Source organism: Typha angustifolia, chromosome 7, assembly GCF_048772165.1.
Source record: "Typha angustifolia cultivar Huaian chromosome 7, ASM4877216v1, whole genome shotgun sequence".
NCBI classification, from domain to species: domain Eukaryota; kingdom Viridiplantae; phylum Streptophyta; class Magnoliopsida; order Poales; family Typhaceae; genus Typha; species Typha angustifolia.
In genome coordinates, this window is record NC_133245.1 from 11,382,940 (window position 1) to 11,399,891 (window position 16,952).

Below are 16,952 nucleotides of genomic sequence, written 5' to 3' on the forward strand. Positions count from 1 at the left end.
CCCGGGACTGTTCTCTAAGTCATGCTAAATATTAGTTATGTATTTTTTTTCTCACTAAAATTGTACAATTTGCACAAAGTATAGCGATGCGTTGAATTATATATTTTGCACACAAAGTTACAATAATTAAATTACACACAAGAAATATAATAATTAAATTTGCACACAGAGAAATACATGGTCTGATAAAAAGCACGAAATACGGTACAAATAAATATATGAGTGAACCCACTCACCTGAGTAAAATCTCATATCTCTAGTCCACATGCTAAAAATCACCATTTTTTAAATAATAAATAATAATAAAATTTTAAATTAAATAATATTAAGATTTCTAAAATTTAAAACTAGATATATTAATCAATTGGGCCAAATCAACCTCAATTGGTTGGGTTGGTTTGCAGTTGCCCAACCTCCCACTTAAATAGATTGGACTAAAGGCCCAATCCAATTAAGTTAGTTGAGTCGGGTTTGGTCCCTTGGGTTCAAAATCCAAACTTGACTCGAATGCATTAAATTAAGCGATGAAGGAGAGACTTGGGTTGCCTGAGTTTGCCTTCTTCATTTTGAAGGAACCGACAAGAGAGAGAGAGAGAGAGAGAGACGGCGATCACTGTGAAGTCCATCGGCCATGCCAACGTCTTTGTCGCAGCCTCAACGACTTGAAAAATGAGAGGGAAGATCGGCTGTGGCGATCGGTGGTGGGAGGTCTTCCATCCATGGCTGATGGCGACCGGAGTCACGACGGCTCCAAAGGAGAACATCTACGGCACGAGGCTAACGATGTGAAGCTTCCAGTGATGGAGCGGCAGTGATCCGAAGTCGCTGACCCGCGTGATTCGCCGATGAAGCCGCAACCTCACAAATTAGGTACTTGATAATCTAAAATTGCTCTGGTGATGCTTCGGTGGTTTGATCCCACGTCGTGATTTCGACGGTAGAAAAAGAAGAAGATATAAAAGAAGGGGCTAGGGTGGGTGAATAAGATAGAATTAGGGTTTTTATTTATTGGTTAGGTTTTAATCCCAATTCCTTAATCCAAATTTGATTTGGAGTGGCCGGAAATCTTGCAGCTACTCTCGTTGCACGACTGAGAAGGAGAGGGGAGGGGGAAGTTGCACGTGCGCCCTCTTCTCTCAATTTTTTTTCAGTTCTTACAACTATCTTTGGGGTAGTTGTTTACTGAAGCATTCAAAGTAAAGTTTGTACTCAGAAGCCTGAGATACAGTTGTTGGTTTATGAAATAAATGAACAGTGGAATTGGAATTAACTGCTTACATGACAACTGGAAGCAGCTAGCAAGGTTAGTACTTCATTTAATGCAAATACAAGGTAACACATGGGGAAGAGGAAAACAGAGATGACTTGACTGTGAACTGTAAGAAAGTTCATGTTTTTATAGACATAAGTTCTGACCTTTGTGTGAGACTACAGAGAAGATCCAAAAGCCAAAGTAGCAGTGCATCACTTGTTTGCCAGCAACATGAGGTTTAGTCCATGTTCGCTAATTGAATTCTTAGGTGGAATTATCTTGCTAATTATTCTGTTTTCATCTTAGATTTCTTTGTTTTGCAATAGTATAAAGTGGAATTTGTTTTGATTACATTGTTTATGGACTTTATTGAAGTACTTAATCCTTAAGTAAAGCATTAACGCTTAATCTCTTAATTAAGAAGTCATGGTGAATCTGGTAATATAGCTCTAGATGTGGCCAAAAGTTATTTTATTGCACACATAATTATTTAGTTTGTCAACTAAGCAACACAACATTGTCTACTGACATGTCATGGTCACTGACTGTACAGCTTTGGTGCTTCACCAAAGATTAAGAATGTGTTGCAAAATATAAATCATCCCCTATATATAGTTTTAGCCTGTTAGGAGCTGATTTTATTGTGAGAAAATGGGACTCTCCGAAGTAATATTCTTTGAAAGTACAATCCAAATCTGCCTAATGTAATTGTCTAGTCAATTACTCATTCTTCCTATTCATTTTGTGATAGGTTGAAGGAGGTGGAACATTTGATCATTCCTCAGAAGATGATGTCATGGAGGTTCAGCAGTTACTTCTAGAACCCCAGTTGAAAAAAAATTTAGATGATGACATCATGAATGGCAACTCAGCAGACACTGCAAATTGTTTGCTCATGAATGAAATTTCACACTCTGCTAGTGAGAGAAGAGGTTTGTGTACAGTTTATGCATACATATCTATTTTGTTTTCTGTACATGTTTCGTAGTGATGCCATATTATATGCTTCTAATTTGTTTACTAAGCAATGCATTTGACACCAGAAGAGTATGACCGGAGTGACTATTGTCTCCTTTTGACCATCTTAATTACTTTAAGCTGTTTATGATCTGAGCACACCTTTATTGTTTAAATTATTATTCGTCATTTGTACCTTCATTAGTATCAAAATATGGTAGAAGTGACCCAGTGAGAGGGCTTAATGTAGCATAATGGTTAGGCTTTCCTCTTAGACTTATGTGGTCATGGTTCGAGCCATGAGAATGATCTCTCCAATACTGGGGCTAATGTTGCCTACATCTTGTCAGAGCAACAACATGTGGATACTCTTAACCTATAAATGTTGAGAGCGGATTGCACTAGGATAACCATTTTAAAGTATTTTTGTTCATATAAAGGTGAGAGGAACATCCATTTAGTGATTTGTGAATGATACCTCTTAAGTGTGAGTGGTTATTGGTTTATATAAACTTTCATATAGTTTGCTACATATATCTGTGTAGTCTAACATGAATATAGTTGCCTTTGTAAGATGATGAAAGGCTATGTCATCTATTGGATACGTAATTGAGATCAACATTCTAAATTTCTTCAATGGTATTCGTTGTTAGGGAAAAAAAATGATACATACAAGATAGTTTCGGCCATTTCGACCACATTATTGGTCTAATTGGTTTCAAATTATTTTGAGATTATTTATGAGAAATGATAAAAATTCAAAAAAATGATGTAAAGATAAAATATTGATTGCTTGCATAAAATACTTGTAACATCCAGAAAAAGAAAAAAAAATTATGGGGTGCATGTGCACCACTGCATGTGGTGCCCTTTTCCTCTTCCTTCTCCTTCTTGGAGATAGATTGAACATGATTTCCCCAATGTTTTTGTTGGGGAGAAATTGTGTTGTTTAGGTAAACCCTCCCATATAAAACCTAGGTACTCTCTTCTCTTGGGAGGCCAACTTTTTGAGTCATCTTAATATGATTTCTAGTTGATGTGGATCCACGAGTATGATCTCAAAATGAGAGAGGTGGCAATTATTGAGGTTGTGAAGTTTCGCAAAATGAAATTGAGCATGTTATCAATTGATTATTCTTATTATTGTTACTTGTGCTTTATTATTTCCATTTTGAGCATATTGGTCATTGTCCTTAATTGTTGAGGTTTGATTTTTAAAACATGCTCAAGGATTATGGATTTTATTGGCTTTTTGGTCATTCACTGAGCTAAAGTTAGCTCATTAAACTCCTTTAATATCTCAGCTATTAATTGGCATGACAAATGAATGTGGTGCGCAAGGACTAGACGTGATCATATGGCCCAACCTGCCCCATGCTTGACTAGGATGTTGTTTGGGCCTGCCATAGTCGGCCAGGATCCCGCCCGTCGGATCAAACCGAAAGCTCAGATGGAAGCCTGCAAATCTTTTTGCACAACTACTTATTTAATTATAAAATATCTTTCCATTTATGCTATCTGGTTTGAAAAGGTAGTTCAGAAGCTTCCTCTCTCCCAGCAAGCAAGAGGCGGTGAAAAGGTGGGTAGTGGGCTTGAAAATTTTGTGGTGCACCTTCTTTAGGACTACCATTTAAGTCTAGTACTACTGCTCATGCAGTCATGCTCATAAACAGTGGACATTGCCCATTGTTTTTTGGTACCAATGCTACTATATCTTTGTAAACTAATTGGTCACTATTCAATTCTTTCTTTGTTATACTGCATGAGAATAGAAAAGAGACCAAATAACATGTGCAAAAGGTATATACTACACCTTTCTTAGTATAATGGGCTATTGTAGAACATCAAATATTAAACCCGGCCCGGCCCACCCAAACAGAGCCCACTCTCTCACGGGCTGGTGGGCGATAATGGATTAGACTATTCTAGCTCAGCTTGAATAGAATGCTCAGCTCAGTTGCCTTGATACGCTAGGCTCGAACTCAGCTCAGCCTAGGGCTGTCAAGCTTGACGAGCGGCTCGGGCAAAGCTGAGCCGAGCTTGAGCTGTTGAAACTGGCTCGATATTAATTTCGAGCTGAGTCTGAGCTAGAGTTGGCTCACTTAGGCTCGGCTCGATAGGCTCGGTATATAAACTCATCAAACCCTAAATCTTAAAAATTTTCAAAATCTCAACAAATCCTAACAGCATCCATCGCTCAGATCTCAAATTCCCAAAGCCACCAAAACAAATCCTTCTTCCCTACTATCGACCCTCCAACTTCCCCACATCGACCCTTCTCCTCCTTCCCCACGGTTGACCCTCCTTCCTCACCGTCGACCCCCTTCCTCCTCCTCTACCATCCAACGTCTTGATCTATGGCGTCACGAGGCCGAGGAAGCTAAGGTCGAGGATAGAGGAACGGGTGACAGCGGTGGGACGGGGAGTCTCCTGATGGCGGAGACGAGTGCGAAACTCCTCGCGCTCGAACGGCCTCCTCAGTTCAAACCCACGCAACTCCCACATCCATCGGTTCTTCTGCTGTACCATTGCCGGCCGTGTGTTGGATAGTAACCTGAGTGGCAAGAAGCGAGAGAGAGAAGAAACAGGGGCTTGATAATAGGCTTGGGCTCGGCTCGAGCTCGGTCTAGCCGAGCCTGAGTAGAATTAGAAGGCTTGAAAGTCATTTCGAGCCAAGCCTAAGCCAGAGCCAGCTATCTCAGGCTCGGCTCATTTACACCCCTCGCTCAGCTTGCTTGATAATAACATCTAACTGGGACTTATTTACCTCCAGTTAGAATTTGCCTTTCCCCATTTTGTTGCATTAGTTGCTTTAAAGAAAGACATTAGTTGTATGACTGGATCATATTTATTTCCTTTAGAGTTTTAGTTAATGGCTTGGTGTATCAAATTATATTGAGTTTTATTTATGTTGTGGATTTGAAAAGTTAATTTTAAGGCTTCGTGTATATCAAATCTTTTGGGCTACATGGCCAGTCATGATTCTAAAATTGGATCATGATAATGTTGGCCACATAATACGAAGAGTGGATAATATTGAGAATGTCTAATTTTAATTGGGTTTGATAAAACATGTACTCGTCGTCACGTCTACAACCCAGGTCATTAGAAACAACTAGCAAATGAGGTTAATAACCATCCTTGCAACAAAAGTGACAGTTGTAAAATGGGTAGAACGAAGAGAAAAAGAAAATAGCAGCAACAAGGAAGAAAGTGAGGCAACTTCAAATAGGCCCTCAGCACATCAGGACATCAATTGATGTCTTGAGTTGGATTTTAGGTCATAGACAACTTTTGGTCTGACTCGCATCTTGTCTACATTAAAAATTCAAAATTGTCTCTATTACTGGGCAGAATTTAATGGAAAACCTTGTTTCCACCCTTGCTTAGCTTTTGAAGAGGTAATAGTTGACCGGATGTGTGGGCGTGCTTGCATCTAGAATTTAAACGTGGCATGCGGATTTAAGAAGGATAAAACCTAGACACGGTTTTTGTCATGACTCGACTTTTGACATGACTAGCCATGTATCCCTATAGGCTTGAGATGCACGAAGTTTTAATAGTAATTCTATAAATAATGAAACTCAAAATTTATTTAATAACTCTAATTCAAAAACTTTCAAAGATGTAAAATATTTAAAATATACAATCAATGGATTCTAAATATCACTAAGGCAACATTTAGTTTTTCAATTTGAAACTAAAAGTAATTTATCAAAAAGTAAAATGGCAAAATTCTAAGTGGAAGTAGAGTTTCGATGCCCATGTTTATTCATCCTTGACAAACATTTGATATATTAAAAAAGTTTAATGAGTTAATAACATTAGCTTAGTGGGTCAATCCATCCGAAAGCTAGGAAATCATACTTTATTTCTATATGAAATATGAACCAAAGCTAAATAACTAGTAAGAATAGCCGACAGGCTCATAATATGAATAATAAGTATAAGCAACAAAGATATAATTTATAAGCTAATATCATACTCAATTTCATTATGCAAACTTCAACCTCAATAATGCCAACTATCTCAGCTTGAGGCTGTGCCTGTGAATACTAATTAGAAGTCACCTCGATATGACGCTTAAGTCTTTTTCTTATAGCTGATCCGATTAGGATCACCTGAAAGTGTCACTATATGATAAACATAACCTGTTTTTTCCACCAACCATAGAAAGATATTAGAGTTACCTTAGGAAAATTTTTATTCTAGTCTGGGACTATTCTCTAACCACGCTAGTCACCTATATAGATTATTAGGAATATATCTACCCTTGGACTTCAAGGTTTGTAATAACCTATTTCAAAAATAAATAAAGAAATAAGAAAGTAGAGATAATCACTTAGATGATAATGACAGATTTAGTTTTATCCTTTATATTTTAGGATTTTAGTTAAATCAAATTAATTTTTTAGGTATATCTTTACCTAAGAAAATATATATGAATTCTTATTCTAATAGGACTTGTCATTTTATACGTTTATTATTACCTGTGTTGTTATTATTACTGTTGTTGTGAACATACTTAGTGGTATTGTCATTTTATATTGCTAGATTTGGATTTTATTTAAAATTATAAATTTTAGATTTATTTGACTTTTGAGTGGATTCCACTCACTGAGCTATAGTTATTAGCTCATGGAATTCCTCTTTTAATATTTCACGTTCTGATCAACGTGGTGATTGAGTGAGATGCACCAAGATCTCATCTCCACTTAGGATTTTACTATTTTATCCATCGGTTGTATTAGACATTTTATTTTAAACCATCTTTTATTTTAGTTTGATTGGAGACACATTATATTTATTGAAGTTAATTGTTTATAATTAAATTTTTGTCATTTTGGGATTTAGCAAAATATTAGTTAAGGTTTCTTGTATCTCAAGTGTATTGAGGTATATAGTCGATCATGATTCCAATTTTAGGTCATGACAAAGATAGATTTGAGTTACCACATAGAGATGCATAGAGAATATTTAGCTTGAGTCCGTTCTCAAAATCCCTATCTTTTTAAATTCATGTCATGCTAGCTACTCATGGTCAACAATTTGGCTACTTTGCACGAAGATAATATAACAATATCATATTATTGAAATACGAGAAGATAAATATGAGATTAAATTCACTTACTTAAGGTCTACATGGTGTAACTTGAATCAATAATCCAAGTAAAATTCTTGATCTTTACTCTAAAAAGTTCATACTTAAATTCATCAATAGACCAAAGTTTTGAATTTAATACAAAAAAAATATGGGCCAAAAGTCAAGCCCAAAGACATGGACATGGGTTGTGGACCCGCAGCCCACCTAAAATCTAAAATCTAGTTTGGCCAAGACCCAAACACAATTACAATAATGGGTGGGCCTCCCTGACCCCATAAGGGAAAAGGAAGAGGCTGTTAGCAATTTCCATCATCAGAGCCCACCAAGTTCACACCAAAGGAACCCATAGGCTCTATGCGTCTTAGATGAGGTGGAGATCTTGTGTTTGGCCAATTAGTGCAATGTGCAACGAGAAGCTCACCCTCGATGGTTGTCGGCCACGATGGAGCATACTCCCATCCAGCAAAGCTACTAAAGCAACAACCAAAGGTGTCTATGGACTTCCCACGAGGAGGGCAACTTGATTAGAAAGTTGGAGACGATTGACATTGATGGCGACTACTGGTCGTTGGCTGGAAATACGATGAGGTGAGATACACCACTAATTACTCATTAAATTGAAATTAATTATAGGGAGAGGAAGAGGATTCACCTGCAATTCTTTTGGGTGTTATTCACTTCGGTGACACCTCATTGATCAACACCGTTGATGGTAACCCTCAGCGAGGAAAAAGAAGGGAAAAGATATTCTTGGAGAAGAGAATTTGCAAGGTTTAAATAAGGAAAGAAGCCAGATTTTTCGGCGATTTCTCCCCGACAAAGTTGCCAGGGAAATCACTCTCTATACATCTCCAAAAGGAAGAAGGAAGTGAACAAAACTACACGTGCTAGGCACATGGGGCCTCCCTTTTTTTTTTTATGGATATTACAATTTTCCCTTTTTAGTTTTGTTGTTGAACATCTTATTCTTTTGGTTGCACATTATTCATTTCTTTTTTTTGTTGTTGTGTTGCACTGTTTAACGTGCACTTGCATTTTCGTGCTAATTTTACATGGTATGTCATATGCCTTCTTAATCTTCTCAATATGTCATGCTGCTATCGAATCTCGTGATATTATCAAATAAAATATTCCAAATATACTTGTTTTCCTCTATTTTTTATGCTAGTCTCCTTATGAATCTATACTTGTATATAACTTATTTTTCAGGCATATTGGGATTGGATGTTGCACAATCGGGAACGGTGGAGTCAAATTATGAAGTATGTTTCATTTTTGTTGTCGTTGTGGGTTGTGAAATGCTTTGCTTACTTAACATTTCCAAGTTGCAATATATGGGCCGTTTTCTTTATCAATACTCTACCTGTTACTTGTGGGCCATGATTTGTTGCATTGCCTGTAGTACTTGTTATAATATAAAAATATAAAAACTACTGTTCTCTAATTACTTAAGCTTTTTTATTAGTTAGTGAATTAACAGAATATTAGAAAAGATGTCCTAGGTTTGAAACCTAATAATAGATCCATTTATTTCTTGGGCCTATCTAAATATCTTAAGCTTAGATATAAGTGGGAGTGTTGAAATATAAAATATAAAGACCATCTTTCTATCAGCTTAGATTTTAAAGTAGTATGTGAATTAACATAGTATTAAGACCTAGTTTCTAGAGGTTTGGAGCCTATTTAATCTTTATTTTTTTTATTATCTATTCTTGTGCGGTTTGTAGGGCCACACACTTTACTATCTTTTATCTATACACATATAGTGAATAGGGGCTACACGTAAAGGGGCGCATTGAAGATATAATATATACTGTAGATCTGTTATTGAATAGCTTAAGCTTTTAAGGTAGTCGATGAGTTAACATGGTAAAAGTTTTTGATGTTGCAAAAGGTGGGTCTAATCTATGGAAACTATATTGATGGTGCAGCCATGCTATTTTTAACTATGTTCATAGATTGCTCATATTTCTTTACCCCAATTACTGGTTTTTGCTTTTTTTTCAGCCCTTCATTTTCACCTTCCAATTCTAATCTCTTCTTATTGGGGAGACCCTCTCTTGCACCGTGTGTTTCTGCCAATAGACGGGATGTGAGGAGAGTGGTGTTTTACTTGATCTTGGGTATTTGTTCATAAAGAATCATTGAGAGTTAAAACAGAGATGAAAGAGAATGCCTAGAAATTCTGATATTTCAAATATTTATTTTGTTTAATTGCATGATCTTTAAGTATAATTTTGATTTTGGCTAGAGGATTTGCCACAACCCAAAATAGAAATTATGACCGGTCATGTATCCCAATTAGCTTGAGATACATAAAGTCTTAATTAATTATTTATAATATAATGAAACTCAATTTATTTAATAACTTCAATTCAAAAACCTTCAAAACCATAAAATATTTAAATTGTACAATCAATGTCTTCCAAACATTACTAAAACAATATTTAGCTTTTCAATTTGAAATTAAGAACATATTTAGAAAAGTGAGGGCCAATATTCGAAGTGGAGGTAAGAGTCTTGATGCCCATGTTCATTCACCATGCTGACTAGTATTTGAAATATTAAAAAAATGTAATGAGCTAACGACTTTAGCTCAGTGAATAAATCTACTTAAAAGCTAGATTCTTTATCTAATGAGATATTAAGCAAAGCTCAGTAATTAATAATAATAACCAGCAAGCTCATAATAGAAATAATAAGTATAGCCCACAAAGATGCAATTAGCAAGTTATTATCATGCTCTATTTCATTATGCAAACCTCAATTTTAATGGTGCAAACTATTTGAATTTTGGATTGTATTATGGAATTCACATCAACTAAAAATCACTTCGAGATATGTTTGTGTCTTTAACTTATAACTGATCTGGTTATGGTCACTAGGTGGTGTCACTATGTGATAAATGTAATCAATCTTTGTTACTAACCATAGAGACCATAGAGAGAGAGAGATTAGAATCACCTCAGAAAGATTTCTAATTTTTAGTATTGTTCTCCAACTACCTAAATAGTTCATGTATTTATCAGGACTAGTTTTGTTTCTTGAACTTCAAGGTAGACTTAAGTCACCACAAAGAGATGCACGAAGAATATCTAGTTTGTGTTTGTTCTTAAAGTCTGACCAACACGTAGCCAATGTTTTACTATTTGCATGAAAAATAGTAATGCATGAGGATAAACATTTCATGAACTAAAATATTGCACGAAGTAGAGTATGACACTAGATATAAAAAGATGGATAATATACGGGAGTATAATACTACACGAATAATAATACAAAGGAATCATAGAATGACATATGAGACAATAATTATGTGAGTGAATTGAATCACCTAAGGTTTAGCTTAATTCAATAACCCAAGTAAAAACTCTTTATATAGGATTTGTTTGGTGTTATTCGCTTACTCTGGTGACTAACTCCGGTAATGGTAGCTCTGACGAGATAATAGTGTAACAGAACAATTTAGATAAGGAAGTAGAAGATTACGACCTTCTCATCTCGACTGTAGCACTACTACAGTGCCTCCCCATAAAATGTGTTTTGATTTTTATAAAATTACTATGAATATATTTTGATTTGATATAAAGTAAGGATTTGATATAAAGTAAGTTGATAGAATAAATATCAAAGGTAAATTAATAATTGAGTTAATGTGTTGTACTAGTGCTTCAATATTCTTTCAGCTTTTGTTGTTATGGTAGATTATATGATATAGACATGAAATGCTATCAAAGAAGAAGACTAATGGTCAACTTGCTAATCGAATTCTGGTTATGTAATTTAAGCATTTATATTCACTCCTTATAATTTTTTTTCTCCATCTTGCGGAGCAATTCTTTTTTGTGATATACGACACAGAAGCTTGTCTTTTTTAGAATTTGCTTGTTTTTCTAATAGGTATGAGTGATATTTTACTTTATGTGGTAATACTAGGAAGTTTCTGGATTCCATTTCCATTAATCTGTATATGTTTTAGGAATCTTTTATGAGTTTTATATACCTTGAGTTATACTAGTCTGGCAACAAACATGGTTTTAGTTGATAGTTGATTTTATGGTTGCCTGACTATAGTGTATCTTAGTTTGTCGATAGCATATTACAAGGAGTTGATGGAGGAGGAAGTCTTAGTGTTACATGCTGTGTTCCCAGTGTTTATCCAGATTATCTTTTAGGTAATTCACTTCATCTATTTATTATTTATTCTATCCTGCTAGATTTCTTTTCTATTTACTGTTGTCTTTTTTTTTTTAATTGTATTTTTTTATTTTAGATACTACTCCTGATGAAGGTTCTCAAGTGAATTGTACTTCCCGTGATGGGTTAGATCTGAGAAATTTGGATATTAAATATCAAAACCAAAATTTAGAGAGAACTGGTGGTGCTGGTGACATATCTGATTTCTCAGATGTTACCCATCCAATTCCTGATACTTCCTGTGATGGAAATACAACATTCCTTGACAACATGAGCATTACTGAACTTCTTGATGCCTTTAGAAGTATGTTTGGTCGCGATACATATGTGAAGGACAAGCAGTGGCTTAAGCGCCATATATTGTTTGGCTTGCAGAACTTTACTGAAATAGACAATGTTTCTGGCCTCCTGGAATGTAGCCTACCTTCATATGAGCAAGAAGATGATTTGATCTGGTTACCAGGGAGCAGTCTACCTGAAGGACTTTATGTTCCTTTCACTGAAATATCTGATAGCAGACTATTAGTTGTTGGTGGAGGTGGAGGTGGAGGTGGAGGTGGAGGTGGAGGTGGAGGTGGAGGTGCAAAGAATGATGAATTTTCTGGCCAGGATGCTGCAGCCTCAGATTTTTCTGAGGCTGTTAAATCTGAGGCTGTTAAAATTGAATCTACACATTCAAACTTCGAAGGCAAAAGTACACTTAAAACTACAAAGAGGTTGAGAAAACCTACTCGGAGATATATTGAGGAAATTTCTGAACAGAAATCCAAGAGCTGCAATGGAAGGTTAAAACCCTTGACTGATACCAGAGGTAAACCTCTCATGGTAATGAAAAGGTATTATCCATTTGGTCTAGTATAGTGCAGAATTGTTTACTGGGATTTTCCTGCAGGTTCTGTTATTCACATGGCACATGGTTTGCATGCCCAAAGAGGTCGTCCGAGAAAAAGAACTGATGTTATGGTGAGACTTTCTTTTTCTAGTTTCATCAGATCTCATTGCTCATTTAACTATTTAGTCAGTTCTTGTCCACATATCCTAATACTCGCTACAAAGTTTATGGAGGAAAATATCATTATAATTGACTTCAAATAATGGATTCAGAAGGCTTTTTTCCAAGGTTTTAAGTATCGGAATCAAAATATGGATTGGCTGTCCAAAAAGACGACACGTATCAGTCGTCTATATCGGTTTATATTTTAAAATAAATTTTAAAATTGAGAAAAATTCTAAAATTTTTAAATAATAATTACAATAATAATATATAGATATATTTATATATAAATTTAAAAATTTTAAAATATATATATTATTTTCTTAATTTTTATCTCTTTCTTCCACTCACATACTCGCTGTCTTATACAAATAGAAAAAAAATTCGCCACTTTCTCGCTCTCTCTGAGTAATTTTCTCTCCCACTCTTCTTCCTTCACATTATCTCTTATTAACTCTCCCACTATCTCTCTCTTCCAATACCACTCCCACCCTCACTGACTCCCTTCTCCTATTAACTCTCTCTCTCCTCCCTCACTGACTCCCTTCTCTCAATCTCTCCCTCTCCGATTTTCTCTCCTCTCTCTTCCACTAACTCTCCTCCCTCATGACACCCTTTTTCCCTCTCTCTCCTTCCGATTTTTCTCCGGCAATGCTTCTCTAATGAGCTTCAGCGAGGTATTTTCTTTTTTTCTCTCTCTCTCCTCCCTTTCTCTTTTTTTTCTTACTCCCTTCCTTTCTCCCCTTCATTCTCTTGATTTCGGTCGTCTGATATGGTCGATTCCGACCCGAAACGGATCGGATATCAGCCGATCCTACTCGGGATTGGCCGAAACTTGGAACTATACTTTTTTCTTAGTTTATTGAACTTTCAACTTTAATATTAATAGACGGTAATGCTTGCAATTGCAAGTGTTTTCTTATCCTTATAATTATAACTTACACAAGTATGACCTGTTTGGTGCAGCACTTGTTTATCAAAGATCTGGTTTGGAACTTTTGAATTTAATTACCTAAAATTCATAATATTACCAAAGTACATAAAAATAAATGCATACGATAGATTCACGCTTTGCATCTCCTTGTGGTTTCAAATGGATAGCTCATTTATTATGCTAAAAGATTAGGTTGTTAGAGAACAGTGATTTTTATATTTTATATTCCAACAATCCCCCAATTTTAGGCTTGGTGGTTTTGTAGGTTATGGATTTAAATGTTAAAACTTTTTGCATGCCATGTGCTGACTGACATGACAATCTTTGCCTAAAAGAATTAATGGTTGAGCTAAATTGTCACCTGGTGTTAGCAACCTATTGCAAGATGAGTGGGAAATGATCCATATCGACGACACAAATAACTGTGATTGAACGCTTAGTTCTTGTTGTAGATTCGCAGTTTAAAGTGCTGAAAATTTTCATTTTTTATGTTTTAGGTTGCAATGTAAAGTTAGTTCTTATATTTTCGGTCTGTGTTCTGTTTTCTTCAATTGTTATATTCCTTATATGCTCTCATGTACATCAGCAATTGTCCTTAATTATTTAGTTATAACAATCAGTAACCATCACCTTTCTTGCAGGGGAATGAGGACATAAGCAGCAAGACACTAGCATCCCAAGCGTCCAGTTGTCTTCAGCTTTGTGAATTTGAATCGCAACCTTACATCTCTAATGACTATGATATAACGAATAGATATGAAAAAACCACAGCTAGAAGAAAGCATCATCGTCTATGGACAATTTCAGAAGTAATAAAACTTGTGGATGGTGTCTCTCAGTATGGAGTAGGGAGATGGACTGAGATTAAGAGATTATTGTTTTCAGCATCTGCTTATCGCACATCAGTGGATCTTAAGGTTCTTGGTGTTATATGTTAGTATTGTAACTGTAGGTTCCTGATGCAAACCCTGTCCTAAATTAATTTGTTTCTTTCTCAGGATAAATGGAGAAATCTCTTGAGAGCTAGTGGTGCTCAGCTGCATTACAAAAAACAGGTTAGAATTTCTTGCTTGTGTGCTGTAAGCACTTAAGAATATTGTTGTTTTATTTAACTATTTATACTTCAACATTTGCTTGATTATTCACTCTGTATTGAAAGGCGGCTCGAGGTGGTGGGTGGGTCACCCCACTGTTTAGTGCCTAGGCAAGCACCAAGGTAATATAGCATATTTAATATATAGAAAATAAAAAATAATCATATATATAGTATATCTAATATATACTAATAAAGTATATTTAAAATTTTAATAGTATATTACATCAAAATACTAAATAACATGATCAAAATTATCATGCTCACAACCATAACAACATAAATCCCCTCTTCTAATTTTCTTCACAATCTTGGAGAAGAGCTTCATTTGCCAATAAATTATCATCGGATACATCATCAAACTCTAGCTCACTACCATCGTTGTCTCTTTCCTCATCCGGATTATTCCCCTCATCTAGAGAAGTGGAAGAGTGCTACCAGGAGTAGATTGAGAAGATCCAACATTCCTCTTTGATGCCAAATATTTTTCGGTTCTTGATGCTTCTGTCGCCTTCTCCTAAATTAATTCTTTGCCCGGGAAGGCATCTTGTTCTAGAGGCTCGTATCCAACCAAGTAGTAGGGATTTATGTAATATGAAAAGTGGAGATGTATGTCAACCTTACCGTATAGTGGAGATGTGTGTCACCTGGTAGACATCTTGTTCGAGAGGTTCTATTCTCAATCTTATGTGCTTTCTTTTTTAGGTTGAGCCGACCAAAGGCATGTCTCAGCCCATTCCACAGCATGTTCTGGGACGCATTAGAGAGTTATCAGTTGTTCACCCATACCCAAGGGTGCGAAGCTCGAGATGCCCGCAAGTTGGTGGTTCTTCAGTGTCCGGTGGCCGCAAGATGACAAGAAGGCGAAGTAGCAGGGTTGCACAAAAGCGAAGCTAGCTACAGATAATCTACAGATGAAGTGTATAATTTCTTTTTGTTTCACCAAAATATGAGATTTTCTTTCACTGTGTATATATATTACCTCATGTAGTCTCTCCTTATCTCTTCAGATGTATCTGACGAACTCAAAACTTACTTTTTCTCCTCCAGATAGTCACAATATATGCTCTCATTGAAATCAGGCTTCGCCTCATATTACTTTCAAATTACTCATCCGGAACCAAAACCAACTCATGGTAAGTGGAGAAAAAAATTCCTCTCGGGAATTGCCTCTACTACTATACTGTTTGGATTTGGAAACAAGCAGTTGAATTGTATCCTTGTGCTCTATAGGGTTGGTTTTCTTCTGAGAGAAAAGGGTAAGTGCCCTATATAGAGAGTGTACATATCACAAAGATCAGAATCAGAGAGAGCAGAACATGATATATGTCTCTTTTGTGGATAAATGTTTTCCACTTTCTCTAATGTTTGGTAGATAAGGAGTTTTCGGCTATTTTATGTTTGCCAAACTACTTATTTTATCATGTGTCTAATCTCGAAACTTAAAATGGAGACTGAGCTTTGTTGTGTCTGCAAGTTTAACATCGCTTTTCGGCTTGGCGACAAGGAAATTTTACAAATAGCACACTATATTTTATATATTTTATGTTTTATATTTTGTTTTCAAGGATTTTATAATCTGATATATCATTTTATAAAAATATTTATTTAACATCCAGCAAATATTTTATTATTATGTACTAAATAATTTTTCTCTCCTATCTTTCTCATCAACTTGACCATCTTATCTAGGGAAGATGATTTTAACGGCAACAAATAGGTGGTTAGAGGAAGATTAAGAATATAGTGGACAGGTAAAGACAAAGTGATAAGAGAATAGGCTAGTTTACACCCCCTACCTGGAAGAGTACATCCATTGTGTCATGGGTAACAAGAAAAGGACTCATAGTCGAGTTTTTGACCAAACTAATACTGTTTAAAAATTAATTCATCATAATGGACTACTATGGGGTAAGATTAACAATAGTCCTACTAAAAACGCTTATAAGTTTGGCGTTTTACTGTTTGAGATAAAACGCTGAAATGTTCAACGTATTTCTTGCGGGTAAAAATGTTGAATAGTTAAGCGTTTATCTAACATTTATCTACATTAACCAGATTAATGAGTTGCCTAAATATTAGAGTTAAGTATTAAAGAAACGCTATCTAGATTATTTAGTGTTTTACCTTCTTTCTAAATGAAACATTGACCAGATAACCGTTTTAGGAGAAAAATATAGAAAATGCTGAAACAGCCGTTTTAGGAGAAAAATATAGAAAATGCTGAAACAGTTCAGCAGTTCAATGTTTTTAGCATGGTTTCTCAAACTCGAGAGCTTGATTTCTAGCGCGGCGTGTAAAGAAAGTTGCAAACAGTTAAAAATTTATCTATATTAACCAATGAGTTGTCTAAATATTAGTTTTTTTGAAACAGATCTTATTTTAAGTTTGATTCAAATATAATTAAGCTCGATCAGCCAT

The 16,952-nt window shown here is 35.5% G+C and overlaps 1 protein-coding gene across 5 annotated transcripts in view; it reads left to right on the forward strand.

Moving 5' to 3' along the window:
* Window positions 1-15,980, forward strand: part of LOC140763118 (uncharacterized) — a 36,215-nt gene extending 20,235 nt beyond the window's left edge. The window contains exons 3-11 of one of the 5 annotated variants that reach the window (XM_073101176.1): window positions 2,004-2,184; window positions 8,523-8,575; window positions 11,398-11,488; window positions 11,587-12,321; window positions 12,403-12,473; window positions 14,080-14,355; window positions 14,437-14,493; window positions 15,237-15,452; window positions 15,542-15,979. In XM_073101176.1, the coding sequence (XP_072957277.1) occupies window positions 2,004-2,184; window positions 8,523-8,575; window positions 11,398-11,488; window positions 11,587-12,321; window positions 12,403-12,473; window positions 14,080-14,355; window positions 14,437-14,493; window positions 15,237-15,428 (1,656 nt within the window). In that variant the 3' untranslated portion in view covers window positions 15,429-15,452; window positions 15,542-15,979. Of the gene's footprint in view, window positions 1-2,003; window positions 2,185-8,522; window positions 8,576-11,397; window positions 11,489-11,586; window positions 12,322-12,402; window positions 12,474-14,079; window positions 14,356-14,436; window positions 14,494-15,236 lie in introns of all 5 variants that reach the window. The other 4 variants (XM_073101175.1, XM_073101177.1, XM_073101174.1 and 1 more) reach the window with 4 other exon arrangements.
* The last annotated feature ends 972 nt before the right edge of the window (window positions 15,981-16,952 follow it).